General features: G+C 46.5%; 1 protein-coding gene across 3 annotated transcripts in view; it reads left to right on the top strand.

Annotated features, from left to right (window-relative positions):
* Positions 1-16,026, top strand: part of HK3 (hexokinase 3) — a 302,793-nt gene that overhangs the window by 73,481 nt on the left and 213,286 nt on the right. For 2 of the 3 annotated variants that reach the window (XM_085618301.1, XM_085618303.1), the window contains exons 2-3: positions 8,198-8,355; positions 15,417-15,579. In XM_085618301.1, the coding sequence (XP_085474427.1) occupies positions 8,212-8,355; positions 15,417-15,579 (307 nt within the window). In that variant the 5' untranslated portion in view covers positions 8,198-8,211. Of the gene's footprint in view, positions 1-7,471; positions 7,506-8,197; positions 8,356-15,416; positions 15,580-16,026 lie in introns of those variants that run through there. The other variant, XM_085618302.1, reaches the window with a different exon arrangement.

Raw genomic sequence — 16,026 nt, 5'->3', positions numbered from 1 at the left:
TTCCTTTGGAGGCCAGTATTGTTCTTCCCCTGACCGCTCCCCTGCTGGCCTCCGCATCTGCTCGGGACCCTGCAGTGCTCACTCTCTACCACTGCAAGCTCTCCGGCCGTGGGGCCTTCTGCCGAAGGGAGAGGAGGGAAAATGGGGGTGAGTGAACGTGAAAAGTGAGGGGGAAGGAGCAGAGAGTTTAAAGTACGGAAATATAGAGGCTGAAGGAGTAAGCGCAGATATAGATATGTAAGCGATCCAGACAGGTTACAGAAAGAGGTAAAGAGGCGCGGAGAGGGCAGATTAGAAATCGAAAGAGTGACGGTAGAGAGAGTGAAAGGATACACTAGGGGACAGAATTAGCTACAAACAGGTGAGCGGTGAGTGTGGGCGGGATCGCGAGGTTTGAGATGCGAAGACAGATAGTGTATGTTTGAGAGGAACACAATCGGGACGTATTTGAAAAGAAATGCGGGAATGCTTGTTTGTATGTGTTCACTCTTGAATATATATGGATTGCGCCAAATGCAAGCAAGTAGGAACATTAGAATTATTATATTAAGACGCTGTAAATATTACAAAACAAGGAAACATGAACATTTGGCGTTTGGCCTTCATTTTGTGTAACGAGTTAAAACGTTTTGTTTAGATTGATACATTTCTGACATGTTTTGTTCTGTCCCGCAACCGGTGTAAGTGCCAAAGTGTCTCTCGCCCTACAGCACATTGAACATTAGCCTGAAAGTGCTAAAAGTGCTGTTGATGGCTTGGCACATTCAGTGTTTTAGCTATTAATCTGCACATATGGAAATTTTGAGACCACTATCCAGGAAATGCAAGGGCAAAATGAATACTCAATAGAAGTGTTTTTATATCATCATGTCTTGCTCCGCCTCTAACCACGCCCACGAGCCACGCCCCTAGCTCAATTTAATGAATACCTGCACTTATTTTTTCCCATTTAAAGCACTGGTAGGGAGAGAGTCTGAGGAGGCGGTCATGAGACGTGGGGGCGCAAAAGGTGACTGTCGCGCCTAGCACCACCAGCGCTAAAGCCGGCCCTGACACTATCTTTGGCTTTGTGTTGTGATGCACGAGCGCCTGTGCAAAACTTTAGTAAATATGAGCCCAGGTGACTCTTCACACTGTTCACCTGACCAACTTTATGCATTCTTATGCCAGGACATGGGTACGATTTTGGCATTGGGAATACACGTTATATAAATTTCACAAATTTTCTTAACATTTCACTGTTTGCAATGTGTCATTTGTGTCTGTAGCAGAAGGAAATGTTTTGCGTTGGCTCAAACGAATCTCCTACCGGTATCTTATTATGCAAGGTATGCATAAATATACATTATCTACTGGCGGTCGCCAGTAGATAGTTATAGTTAGGACCGTGTTTCCATAGGAAATCTGTAAATTCTATTTTGAATAACTTTGGCGCCGGTTGACGAATCCTCGCGAAATTTTCAAAACTAATGGGGTGCTCCGCTCAGCTCCTACCCTGAAAGTCTCGGGGTGATTCGTCAAGCGGGGGCTGAGAAAAAAGGGGGGGTCCCAAAATGCGTTTTCCCCATGCATTTTCCCATAGGACCTTTAGTCGAAGGTACAGCCCGAACGGCTGAACAGAATTACTTGAAATTTGGCAAAGAGGTAGTCCTCAGGTCAGGGATGTGCCTTTTTCATATATGGTGTCAATCTGTTCAGTAGATCCTGAGAAAATTGCATTTAAAAGCACATAAATATCTATAAGCGCGCACAATAATGTGCGCGAGCGTAATTCTGATTGGTGGTTACATGTCAGTCAACATTCGAATCGGTCAAAATCAGGAAGTGTCGGCCGCCATTTTGTGTGTTTTGTGTGTGACAGTGAAAAAGAAAGGTGAAGAACGTGAAAAGGGGGCAGGGTTGAGAGTACCTGACCCCCTAGCCTTTGTCAGGGGGTCCCTGAAGGACCCCGAAGGGTGAAAAAAACATTTTTTTTCCAAAAAATCGCGGGTGAAAATCCTTAAAAAAAACAAAAACATTTTAAACGAGCCATTCCATATTACACGATACAGTCAATCTATAACTATATACATAGGTAGCTTATTGTAAAATAAATATATAAAAAATATAATAAAGCATACATAACTTAGCATTTAAAAAACCTTACAAATTCACTTAAAGAACCATAGGTTTCACACACGTTATAGATAGGAATTAGCATTTAAAAAACCTTGCAAATTCACTTAAAAAACCATAGGTTTCACACATGTTATAGTTAGCTGGACATTTCACTCCTAAAAAACCATTGAAATTCCCCCGTTATAGTTAGTTCAGATAACTATAACTCGCGCGACCGCCACTCTATCACAAGGATGATGTCATCAGTGATGTCATGAGTGATGCCACTGACCATGTCATGAGTGATGTAATATGTGACGTCATCAGCAGTGGATTGCGGTCGCGCGAGTTATAGTTATCGGAACTAACTATAACGGGGGAATTTCAATGGTTTTTTACAAGTGAAATGTCCAGCTAACTATAACATGTGTGAAACCTATGGTTTTTTAAGTGAATATATATATATATGTATGTATATGTATATAGATATATATATATTTAAAAAAAACAAAAAACTCACTTGAGATATCAGCAAAACACATTTTGCTCTGAAAGCACAATTTCGCAAACGAAATGACTCATTTTTAAACACACTCCCACCCCAGTTATCAGTCAACGGCTGTGGGTCAATAGCAAATGCGTCTGTTGACCTGCCAATAGGAGACACCAAGGTGACTGGGGCTAGACGAAAACCAAATCCAGCTGAGCGCAATAGCACAGTCCTGAGCTAGGCAGGAGACTGCAGATTAAAATAAATGCATTTTAGCTTTCTCCCACTCAAATCCCCCCTATTAATGGAGAATTTAGATTCCCTTAGTTTGTTTACTGAATCGCTCTCTTATCTGTCGCCAGATATTGTCATGTGGGCACTAACTTGCTTTATCCACCCTGCCATATTTCTGCGTCTCGCCTACCAATACTTCGCACTTGTTTGATAATACAAAATATCAAGTTGTGAGCACAGAGAGCTAATCTTGACCCTTAAGCGAGGCACTGGACTAGAACAGCCATTTGTAGAAGAAAAAAAATGTGTCAGGGCTCTGCCCGTGAGGCCACTGCAGCTTGCACCTCACATTGCCCCTTCCATGCTGCCAATGATAGTAACAACACAGCTATTAACCAACAGAAGTGTGACAATTCAGACTATTTTAGGCCCCCAAAGCTATAAGAATGGCGTGGGCGGCAGGTAATAGTCATTTTTTAATGTATAGTGAATTAATAATTAAGTGTTGTTGTGTTAATCTCTAAATTAGCCAGACAGCGCCACCTTGAGTCAGACTGTCATAAGCGCCACTGTTGACAATTAAGCTTATTCTTATACAAATTAAGCACTGCTAACTCAGAAAATGACGGAGCGCTATGAATGTGCTTCATGCACTGCAGACGCATAAAACAATCGCCATGATATAGCCCAGGTGAAACCGGTCCTAGGATGCTTGTTTCCGGTCCAGGGAGGACCTGGCTTGGCAGTTCGGGCTGGACTGTTCCCATGAGGCACAGGGTCAAGACTGATTTGCATATAGCCAGGTCCAAACTGGGGTGGCATGGTGAGCAAAAGAATGATGGATTTAACCCAGATCTCTTGACTGGGGGTGAATGTTTTGATTTGTTCTGCATTCCGTCCCTCAATTGTGTGTCTTTTGCTTTCTTGCCAGGTGGAGGCTGTGGCAGAAAGAATGAGGGGTCCTAACCATTCACCCATCCACCTACAGTGTGCTACCCCCTAATTGGGGAGCACGTTTTCTTTAAGCCACTGCCCTCTGCTTGCTGTACTGGGTAGAGTATGCTGCGATCATGATGGAGTCAGCTACAACTGCAGGATTGACCGTATGTGACACATATGACAGAGTACTTGCCTGTTAATTTTCTGTTGCCCTGGAATACCACTTTGGCCCTCGTTATGAGTGCAGCAGATGTTGGTGTTTTTGTACCAATGCGCCGGGGCCTCCGATGCTGGCTGGCATCAATCCCGTTAACAAAATCTCATATTTTTCTTCAGAATGGAGAATAACCGCCCAGAATACTTGGAATACCAAGTCGTTTTTCTCCAATGTTGGGGATAAATTTGCTGGCATTTTCCACCAACTGCTCACAGCAGGTGGAAAATGTCATCTGGTGAGGGTGGGGAGGTGTGGGTCGAGGGGCCCAAGAATAGGGCATGTAGGGGCAAAACGCTCGCCCCTGTTGCGCAGGGGAGGGGGCAACCCTTCAGGGGACCCCAATCAACCCAAGACCAATGAGTATTTGTAAGATGTGGGAGACCTAGGGTCTCTCATCACCTTCTGCTGGGGGGTCCCTTCATTTTTATTTTTGCAGATTTATATAGAGCAAACTCGACTCAAAGGTATTGGAGCGCTTTACATGAGCAGCAGTTACATTACAGAAGGACACATTCGTTTTTTTGGTAGGCACAGTGAGATTAAGTGATTTGCCCAGAATCACAGGATGCTAAACTGATACCGAAGCCCGAACCTAGTTCCTCAGTTCCAAAGTAGGCAGCCCTGGCCATAAGGCCACATCCTCTCCCCAATTGGCATTGCGCCACTGAGGGCATGCATGGTAGGGTCAATCTGAGAGGAGCATTATCTGCTCCCCATGTTGTACTGTGGGCGGGTGAAGGTGAACTCAGCCCTCAGTGTCTACCTGTAGCCAGAGACTGTTCCTGCTCATTGGGAGGGGTGGTTTGTGGATGGAGCCATCATCCTTAGGCTCTGACAGTAGTCTAGGGCTAACTCCTGTTGCTGGGAGTGGACGGGCACTAGGTATCACATCTGTGGGGTGTGCGGTAATGGCATGGGTGGGGCTTCTCTTGTGAGCAGCCTCTGCAGTAGTTAAGTTTGGTACACATCTAAACCCATTGACACTGGGCCCACCATCTCCAGCATGGGTTTACCAGATCAGATACTTGCGGATTTGGTATTCCTGGACCCGGAGATACCGGGTTATTTGGATGGCCTGTAGCGATGCCCCCTGGCTCTGCGGGGAATAACACCAGTTGTAATGAGGGCCTTAGTATAGTGTCAGGCAGGGCAGGCCTGTAGAATGGGCGAGCTGGGCCTGCGCCCGGGGGGCTGACCTTCAGAAGGGCGTAGGAGCAACCTGAAGCAGTCTCCTTCCAACCTGGCTCTAAAGAAACGTGTAGTAAGCACTGTTTTGAAGTCTGTATTTATCCGTTCTATTGTCCCTCCTCACCTTTCCCTTACCCCTACAATTTTACCAACAAACTGCCAGTTAAAGATGACCAGATAGAGGGGGGCACAAAATGTTGTTCCGCCCAGGGCGCTATTTGAGCAAAGGCCATCTCTGGTGTCAGATATAGGCAGTACTTCAGCACTCACGGCTGTAGGAGAGTGGTTTATCAAAGCCGAAAATGCATTTTAACCTGAGCTGTAGACGGCTGTCAGTGCCAGGAGTGGTAGGCAAATAATGCACAAATTACCTTCCTGTTTCACTATACTAATTCACCATTAATCCTTTATGGGTTCCGGAGTAGCATGCTACCTGCCAAAAAAGCACTTCGACGCCTCGTCAGGGGTAGTAAGTGCTATATTAATGCAATTACAATACAATACACATATTGAACAGCTGTGCTTAGGCAGCCTGGCGCCCTGCCCCTGTTTGAAATACTCTGCCCCTATGTTCCATATTTGCACACTACATTGCCGCTGAGCGCATCCCTTTAATTTCAGCACCAGCCTTTCTACCCTTATCGCAACACAGCATTGTGTCAGCTTCAGTAAGAGGCCCTCGTGCCAGCCTGATTTAAATATCAAGAGATCCGGCACATAGCTTGCATGAAAAACACCTGGGCAGCGCTCGTGAGAAGATTGTAAAGGGAGTATTCCCTTGCGCGCAGGACTAGCGTAAGACACCTGCTCAGTGTACTCCATTTACGCAAGATTACGCTGTTCATCTTGTGACAGTGGATTGCTTCCCATGTAGTTTTTCACTCATATCCGGTTGTGGAGCCCAACTCTTTCACACTATTATTTTGCACCCCTCCTTCCTTAATCCCTTGCTGTTTTATAGGACAGAGTTACTCATGTTTCTCGACATTTTTTGTGTTCTGGGGGTGCTTTCTATTTAGCGAATTGAACCTTTCTAGGTTGCTTGGTACTACATTCTCAAATCTTCACAGAGCGCAAACATGGACATTCCTCCCTGTTGCCTATATTGCAGTGCCCTAAGGGCACCCGGGAACTTGCGACTGCCCTGGGGGCAGACATTAGCGAGAGGCAGAGCCGCTGTTTGAGGCAGCTGCCTCGTCTTTCACAGTGTAGGCTACCCCCGGCCTGCACTTCAAAGGAGGGGCGGAGATCTCCTTGCAGGCGGGTGTAGTGAGTGACTGGGCAGTCCATGGTCCAGCATTTCTTGGTGGACACTCAGTGCCCTTCCTGATGGGCTCTGTACCTCTGCACCCATGTTCATTACACAGCATTGCCGTGGCTCCATGGTTATGAGGGAGCTCCCCCTAAAGATAGCACCCGTGCTGTACATACGCCAATGCTAGTCAGCTGCCTCTCTTTAATCCCAAAATACCCCAGAGATCTAAATGATATGGTCCCATTCTGTTCATCAATTAGACTGCGTAGTTCTATGGTAGTCCTATCTTGCATGTTCCCTGGACTACTCTGAATAGATGGCTCAGGCAGTCAATTGTATTGGCCCATGAAAAAGCAGGTGGACCCAGCCATATGCACATCAGTCTTGACCTTGCTCGTCATGAGAATAGTCCAAACCGAACTACCAGGCCACAAGCATGCTGGAGGCTAGCTTAAATCCAGTGGTAAAGTGAGCAAGGGACCCACATCTGGGCTTTCCCTTCCCACTTAAGGCAACTGTTGCATCATAAAAAGATGATGGACGGAATGCTGAACATTGCCAAACATTCGCCCCATTCGCATATCTGGGCTAAATTCATCGTTTGTTTACCCACGGCGCGTATGTTTAGCTGCCTCTTTGTCAACCGTTTTCAATTAGAAGGTGTGTCTGTAGATGGTGGCTTTGCCAGTGCTTGTTTAATGTATGCATTGCATGCATTTTTCAGTGGCTGTGAGATGGCCTGGGTCACAGGGTGCCAAATGAAAAGAAGGGAGACCTTACAGGTGAAGTGTGTGCATGATGGAGGCGACCACAGGTGCCCTCTTCATCCTGACACCTCAGAGCGGCGGGGCGGTGCCTGTCCCAGCAGCTTGCATTCGCTGAACCGTCACTTCTCTCTCGCCCCTTGCTCGTCTGATCTTTCCTCCATCCGCCCTTTCCGTCCCTTCTTTCACTTTCACTTTCACCATTCTTCTCTTTATTTGGTCATTTCCCACCCGGTATGTGAGTTTCTCTATTTATAGCCAGCTGTGCCCTCACGGAGCGCGAGGCATCAATCGAGCAGCTGAGTACAGCAAGGTCGCGCGGTGCGTGGGATCACCGGGGCGTATCCCCCCTTCCACTCTTTCCTTACTATAGTCTCTCATGTCAAAGGGCTCCTATTATATATTCCCTAGCCCCCCTTCTTTTGTCTCCGCTTCTCATCACTTCCTATGCACACTCTTTCGCTGCCCACCTTCTGCGTCCTTTCTTCAACCACTCTCCCTCCTTACACCCCCCCCCCCCCCCCATTTCCTTCCTCACTACAGCTCCTGGCGCTCACCTCTTCCAATTTCCTTCCTTTCCTTACTCCCTTCCGTCCCTGGAGCTCACTCTTTCTTTGCTCATTAAGCTTCTTTGTGCTCCTTTCTCTCCCTACCCCCCTTCCCCCCCTCGCCTACTGTTCCTCCTCTCTCTAAGTTTCTTCGTTTCTCCCTCCCGCCATCTCCGTACTTACCCTCCTCGCCCGTTATGCTCCATTGTCCGTTTTCCCATTTACCATCTTTCCACACTTTCCCTCCTCGCGCCCTATATGTTGCTGTTTCTCATTCTCTCGATTTCTCCCCTTTCATTCATGGCGTCTGCTTCTCTCTCTCCTCTGTCCTCACTCTCCTCCCGCTAGGCCTGATTCTTTCCTTTCCCTCCTCCGTTACTCTATTGTCCTTACCTCGCTCTCTCCTTGATCCCAACTTTCTCTGCTCACTCTCCCCTCACTTCACATATCCTGTTTTTGCTGCAGATCCCGGCCCGAGGATGAATGGTTTATTGGATTACAGCGTGCCTTGCAGCAATGGCGACCACAGCCCGGATCCCATGAGGTGCAGCTGCCCCCACGCCAATGGTATGGCCACCCCAGGCTCCAAAGGGAGAGCCGTGAGCAGAGGCCCGAAGGATGAGGTGAGCTCTGGGTACTTGGTTATACCACTTGGGGGGCGGGGGTGTTAATGTTGCCCTCAGAAACCAATGTTTGGACTATTTAATGACCTCTGAAGTCCCCTTCCTGTGAGAACAGCTCTGGTGTACTTGGCATTTTTTTTTATAAGTGCCTAACAATTGCATTGGCTAAGGTATTGGTCAGGCGGACACTGCAGCTATGACTGCTGACTGGATGCCATCACTGCCACATGCACTCTATTAAACATCACACTCCTATAAATGTGACAGCTTGGACAATTCCAGGCCACCCAGAGCAGCATGAATTGCCTGGATGCTCTAGACTAGAGTCATGTTTTTTAATATGTATTCAATTGTTAAACTGAGAGCGTCTCTCAATAATAGACATACAGCGCCATCATGAGGTGAATCATTGTAAGTAAGTGCTGGTGTTAACAAAACACCGGCACAAATTAAGCACTGTATTTTACGCGTTTGTGCCGTGGCAGACAGCACGAGGAGCGGGCAGAACGGCCCTTGACGAATCAGAAGCTAAAAACTATCGCCCCATTTCGCTACTAGACTCATCAGTAAAGGGAATGAGCAAAGTATCACTGGTGAGACTAGAAGAGTGGGCTATTGAGAATGAGATACTCTCCCCTGCTCAATATGGTGTTAGGAAAGGGCTAGGACCAATACAGCAATGCATTAATTTAGACCTTTTAACCCCTTCGCTGCGGCGCGAATTCCGCCGCAGCGCTGGGGGGGTTTGGGGGCAGTTGCGGTGGCGCTGTGCTCGTGACGGAACCACGCCGTCATGAGTCACGGGCGAGCTGTGCTCATGACGGTGTGGTTCCGTCATGACTCCACCCACTGCGCTAATCGCCCGCACAGGCGGGGAATTAGCGCCGCGTGGGAGGAGCGGCCGCCAACGGCCGCAGCATGACGGAACCACTCCGTCATGAGCAAACGGCGCCCATGACTCATGACGGAGTGGTTCCGTCAAGGGCATGCAAGGGGTTAATAGGTAAATATACGTGTGCAAAGCAGGAGAGATTATATTTATGCATTGCACACTTAGTAGTGTCTTCGATCTCGTTGATCATACTATCCTGCGGCCAATTTTTCTTAAACTTGGAGCTCCTCAATCTATAATCGTCTTCCGTGCAAGGTTATATGAGACGCTATCATGCAAAGTTCGGTATGGGCAGCGTGGTGAGTGCACACCAAATTTTGATGTCAAGCGAGGTATCCGCCAGGGCTGCGTCTCAGCACCACTGCTTTTTTCACTATTTATAAACAAGGTTGACAAAGCCCTTCGATCGGTGCAGGGGATGCTCCCCAAATTGCTGGCAGCCCCGTACCAGTCCTGCTTTATGCAGATGATGCTGTGCTGCTTTCTAGAACCCCGGTTGGCCTACAACGATTAATGGACAAGTTTAGGACTTTTATTACTTGTAGGAAATTGTTAATCAATAAAACAAAAACTTTGACTATGGTGTGTGGCCCTAAACCCAAGAAATTCAAAACCTTTTATACCGATAGCACTTGAGTTGAGACCGATAAAAACTTTTGCTACCTGGGAGTAACTTACTCAGACAATGGGAACTGGACGCATGAATTAACCAACGTCTGTTCGAAGATGATTAAGAGTGCACACGGGATTTTTCGATTTGCATCAAAGCTAGGCGATCACCGTACAAAGGATATGGTAGATATTTATAAGGCTAGATGTGTTGCCATCCCCTTGTATTGGCTCCTGTTAACCAGCCGTGGTCCGTGGAGGGAGTTCCGTGGGGCGGAAAGGCGGGGCTGGGGAGGGGCAGGGTGGGGGGTACTAAACACCGGAATATGGATAATTGGAGGTAAGCAAACAATTAAATAAATAAAACGAATTTCGTAGCGCGGGCTGCATCGCATTTTGTGATGCAGCGTGTGCTACGAAATTCGTTTTATTTATTTAATTGTTTACTTACCTCCAATTAACCATATTCCGGTGTTTAGTACCCCCCACCCTGACCCTCCCCCGCCCCGCCTTTCCGCCCCATGGATCTCCCTCCGCGGACCGCGGCTGCTTTTAACTTTACCTTCTTCAGCAACTACTGAAAACACATCAAGAATTAGGAATAAATTACCTATCTGACCTGATTGCTATGCGGCCGCTACTGTTACGGAGATCTATTTGGGCCAAAGACGAAACTAAATTCACTCAAACTATTATCAAGGATTGCCTACTCCTGGATAAAAGTTGACGCATCCCCTGGTTAGAATATATAATCGACTCATATAGTGAATTATTTAAATTTTGGATCCATGAAAACCCAGGACATGTGATAACTCTACCAAAACAGGAGATAAAGATACATTTTTGGCTCATAAAAAAGAGACCCGCATGAGAGTAGTAGGGAAGCAATCCACATGTATATTTCATCAAATAACTGAACATAGAATGGGTTTTCAAGATTATCTCTCTGTAGTTACTAAGCCCTCACATCACTTTGCTCTGATCAGACTGAGACTAGGAATAGCACATCACAATGTTTATTAGCTGCAGTGTCATAATTTGCTATGGCAATAGGCAGCAGTCCTTTCTGTTGGCCAGGGAAGTTGTGCAGTAGGACAAATGCTTCGAATCACACAACATCATCGTGTTCGTCGAGCATTAACCAAAGGGTGTAGTGAAAAAAAGTAATTTTTTCAAAGCTACAACCAAAGAACATGCCTCCTTTAACCTTGAACACAAAGCTTTAGTGGGTGCAGCTAACTCCAGCAGGGTCTAGTGCAAAATCCCTGTATACAGGCTTCCCGACCAAGTACATTTCTTGGCTGCAGAATGTGGCATAGAGTGGTTCAGTTACTTTCTGGTAATCCTCATTATCTCAAGTTTAATTCTTCCTCATGAAAGTGCCTCCTCATTGAGGAGAGTTCACACCTAGCCTGTCCGGCAAGTGAAGTTTGCTCTCGACATTTCTTTAACTTAAGCCTCTTTCCCCCTTGCCTGGCTGTATAGCTCAGGGACCAACCAAAGATTAGTATCTTGACATGATCCCCTGGACCATGAAGAGGGAACCCAGGAATGAGATTTGGAAGATTTAGAAAACCCTGAAAAACAGATGTGTGCTCTACAGACCCTGATAAAATAACACAAGCGATTGGGTTTCTTTTGTGTCGTCTTTCTTTGTTTCAGACTTTGGTGCCTTTGCAGGGGTCAGCCAACCTTTGCTTTTGCGTGGAATATCATCACAAAGATGGATGCCCAGCCTGTCCTTGCACTGTTTAGCTGGTGGACAGAGTTGGCGCTGCTAACTAACTTAGTACTTCTCCTCCGATCAGAGCGACTTTCTTATTGTTATTATTATTAATTACATTTATAGGGCCCGCAGCTACCCAGAGGTTTCCCGGCGCCATCGGACACAATGCAAAAGAAAGAAGTAACATCTACTGATTAAAAAGCCAATTAGACCCTTATGGAAGTTTATGTAACTGGTTTTGTGCCGAAGCGGCGTGGGGAGCGAATTCCACAATGAAGGTGCCAGATAAGAGAAAGAATGACCACCCATACGTGTCCTTTTGAACCCGGGGACTGGAAATTTGGTCTGAGAAGAGGATCGAAGCAGGCGTGTTGGAAGATAGGAAAGGGCTAAGGCATTCAAATATTGAGGCGCTGTGCCCAACTTGATCTTATGCATATAGCATAGGGCCTTAAATTTAGTACGATTCTCTATCCTAAGCCAATGGAGGTCTCGAAGAGAACCTGAAATGGATGACTTTTTAGGCACATGGCAGAGCAGTTTAGCCGCAGAGTTCTGTATTACTTTCAGATTGCAATAGCAGCTGATGCCAAGGAGATGTTTGCATTCACCACCTAAAGGCCTCTATCCGCTCAGGATCCTTGTCTTTTGGTTAAAGGATGTTCCCACCACTTTCCAATGCCTGGTAAACCATTGCATTGCCTGGAGAAGATCTGCATGGCCTTTCTTCAGCAGTTCATGGAAGGACCACCTGAAGCATCTGAAGGAGGTGTTGGTGAGGTATAGGGGGGTCATATTACCATCAAGGTTCCAAAGTGCCAGGCAGAGCAGTGCTCTATGGTCTATCTTAGACACCTGGTGGTGAGTAGATAAAGTTGCCCCATAGGTGACACAGGTGTCCAAGACTGTCTTTCAAATACGTGCAGCCCTGACACAACTTCTGGGGTCTCTCCGGAAATCACAGAGAAGGCCTTGTATCCCACACCTCACTGCTAAAAGCCACAGAGAAATGAAGGAGCACAAACAAAACATGTCTGAACTCCCTTGAAATGCAGTGCTTGGATCTGGGCTCCAAGGTAGCATGGTGAAATTCAGAGAGCGACTATGCAAAGGTAAGGTTTCTTCCCCTTCCGGCTGACGACTAACGTAGAGTAAAACCGTAAGTCAAAGGGGTGATCTCTTGACTTCATGGTTCATGTGAAAAATATAACAAACTTATCTCCAACAGATATAAAACATAAATCTTATCTCAGTTTACAGTGCGCTTCTGTGACTGACTTACATTAACACCTGGCAATGCCCCTGCACTTAAAAAAGATTGTGACTGCGAGCAACTTGTTTGTTGTAGGACAAAAGTAAACAGCATGAATCAATATCTTCTGCTCATTAAGGATGTACATCCTTGAACAACTGGCCCTGGCAAGCTCAATGATGATTGGACAGACCTCATCACAAGGGAGGCAACTAGCAGCTGTTGTTTTATTGGCCACTCCGCCTCTACGCTGCCCGCGGTCTTTTCACGAAGTGGTTCCAGGTAATTTGTATGATGGTATATCACACTCATAGCGTCACCCTAGTGATGAGGTCTGTACATTCCCTTTGAACAGGTATAGATTTAGGCCCCGCATTTTACTCTCTGTGTGATCATTACTGAGCTTGCCAGTTGTTCAGGGATGTACATCCTTAATGAGCAGAAGATATTGATTCATGCCGTTTAATTTTTTCCTACTACTACAGGATCCTTAATTTCTCATCAGGACATTTACTGGCCAATCTCCAGAGAAAGGATTTTCTTAGGAGGCCAAAGATGGGTCCAAGTTCCATCTTTGCATCTGTAATTTGCTTTATTTGACTTCTTTTTATCACGTGTTTCAAACTACATTTTGAAAGTTAAAAACACCAATGACAAGCACCATGGCTGTCGCACTGGGTTTCTATTTTATTTTATTTTTTGGCACATCGCATTTCTGTTTTTCGTGCACTATCACTTTATGATACCTGTGCCTTTTTCTTCATTAACTTTTGAGCTCTCACATCATCTATAAGAAATTGGGTGTTCTTTCTAAACTAGGTCAGTAAATAGACTCAATCATTGTAGAAATTCTAACTCCAAAGCGTATTATATTTATGTGGGGCATGTATCTTTCACATATATATTTGCAGGGATCTTTCATCTCTGTTCTTCCTAGTGGCTTTCCTGAAGAAGGCGCGAGTGCCTGAAACGCACGTATAAAATGCATAACAGTGTTAACTAAAACCATTTTTTATGGCATTATACAAATACATTTGTGTTCTCTTGTGTACCTTACAATACCTAGAAACGGGGGTATATGCTAGACATACATTTGAGAACACACTGCAATATTTGTTTGACATTTTTCACTGTGTGAACTCTCAAAAGGACTTTTACATAGCAGTAAAAATTTGGAATGCTTGTTTATATGTCTCTCTGCTTCATTTATTGTGTTTTGAAATGTATCTATTGATTTTTGTTGAAATCTGAAAAGAACAAATTTCTTATTAAATGGAACCACTGTTTGTTTAGCAATTGCGAAAAGGTGACAAGTTTAACGAATCTGTGCCATGAAGACCACAACCCTGGAGTTTTTATCAATAGCAGGTCAAACCAAGCAGAATCTAACGGATGAAAAAAGGTCCATTAAATACCAACCCATGCAGTTTTAGCGGAGAAAGCACCAAAATCTACATGTTATTCCCTATTTTTAAGGGCTAAACTTGTAACAGACGACAATTATTGTACCTGATGAATACTGGGGTATCTTCAGGGCTTTAAGTGGGGAAAAAAACTGGGGGTACTCTAAAAGGGGAGGGGCAAACCTCTTAAAGGGAGGTGGCCTATCCAAGTAGGGGCGTGGTCTAAATCAAGATAACTAGCATTGTGTTAGGGCTGGGGCAGGATCACGCAGACTAGTTCCTCTCTCTGCGTTACACTTGTTGCTGGATTACACTGCAGCCTTGACGCTCAGTGTGAAAGGTCAGAGCAGGGTGTCGTCTCTCTCCTAATCATCCCACGATGTGAAGGCTGGCACCATGACGATGTTGCTCCTGCGCTGCAAAAAGAGATGGGAAATCCTGAGAGAAAATGGCTGTCTTTAAAGGTTTTCCCTTCCTCCTACAACGCGGCTCACCTGGCATGACGTCATGCCTTGACCTCCACTACTCAGTAGTGAGCAAAATGAGCGTGCACACATCAATGTGCATGCTCTCACTGCAGTCCAAGAAAAAAAAAAGAAAACGGACTACCTTTGCGAGGCCCGAAAATAGAGCCCGATAGAGACCTGTTTCGAGGCCCCCCTGAAAATAACTGCCAGTGCTTAGACAAGGACAGACCCGGCCCAGTATCTTCTTTTATCAGATATGATAATAACTGCCCGTTTCTACGGGGCACGTGCAATTAGGGACTCAGAAGGAACATTGTAGAGGGAATGTCTTCTATTGTAGTGACTGTTTCTGAGTTTAAGGATAAGGTGAAGGATGGAACAGGTTTTATGGGACGCAAACCCGCTATCCTGGACTCCGGGGCTTTAGCAAGTGACAGGCTCCCAAACATTACGCAGAATTTTGCCTTAATTTCTACTCTGTACAGTGTGGCCTTGAAGACACTCTACTGGCAGCAGGCATTGTGAAGTCACAACTCACTGGTAATTACAATATAGTAGCAATCTTACAAACACATTATAATAAGCAAATTAGAGAAAGGCTTCTATAAGGTGATTTCTGGTTTCCATGTATTATATATCTGATACATTCTGCCCCACAGGACCTCTCCACCTCAGTCCCATGTTTCTAACCTTAGGTCTTCCCTCCCCACAGGTCCAGCTCCTCCTGCAGCCCCTCAACCTGTCCCTCGAGGCGCTGGCCAGGGTCCGTGACATCATGCTAGAAAACATGGACCGAGGACTGAGGAAGGCGGGCACGGCCAGCTCCACCCTGAAGATGCTGCCCACCTACGTCCGCTCTACCCCCGATGGAACCGGTGAGTCTGTGCAGGCCAGGGGTGGGGTGGGTGAGTCAGGGGCCAGGGGTGGGTGAGTTAGGGGCCGGGGTGGGGTGGGTGAGTTAGGGGCCGGGAGTGGGGTGGGTGAGTCAGGGGCCAGGGGTGGGTGAGTTAGGGGCCGGGGTTGGGGTGGGTGAGTTAGGGGCCGGGAGTGGGGTGGGTGAGTTAGGGGCCAGGGGTGGGGTGGGTGAATTAAGGGCCGGGGGTGGGGTGGGTGAGTTAGGGGCCGGGAGTGGGGTGGGTGAGTTAGGGCCCTGGCCCCTAAGGGGTTGGGTGGTTGAGTTAGGGCCCGGGGGTGGGGTGGGTGAATTAGGCGCCAGGGTTCTGACGTCAGGTAGATTATTAGAGAGACTCTCCGGGCAGCCTGTGCCTGCATCTTCCCCGTGAAAAGATTCGCAGTTGACTTTTGCTGTTGGGTCCTGTTCC

The sequence above is a fragment of the Triturus cristatus genome, chromosome 7 (genome assembly GCF_964204655.1).
Source record: "Triturus cristatus chromosome 7, aTriCri1.1, whole genome shotgun sequence".
Classification (NCBI taxonomy): Eukaryota; Metazoa; Chordata; class Amphibia; order Caudata; family Salamandridae; genus Triturus; species Triturus cristatus.
The sequence above is the reverse complement of the archived record's forward strand: the minus strand, read 5'-3'. Positions and strand labels throughout refer to the sequence as shown.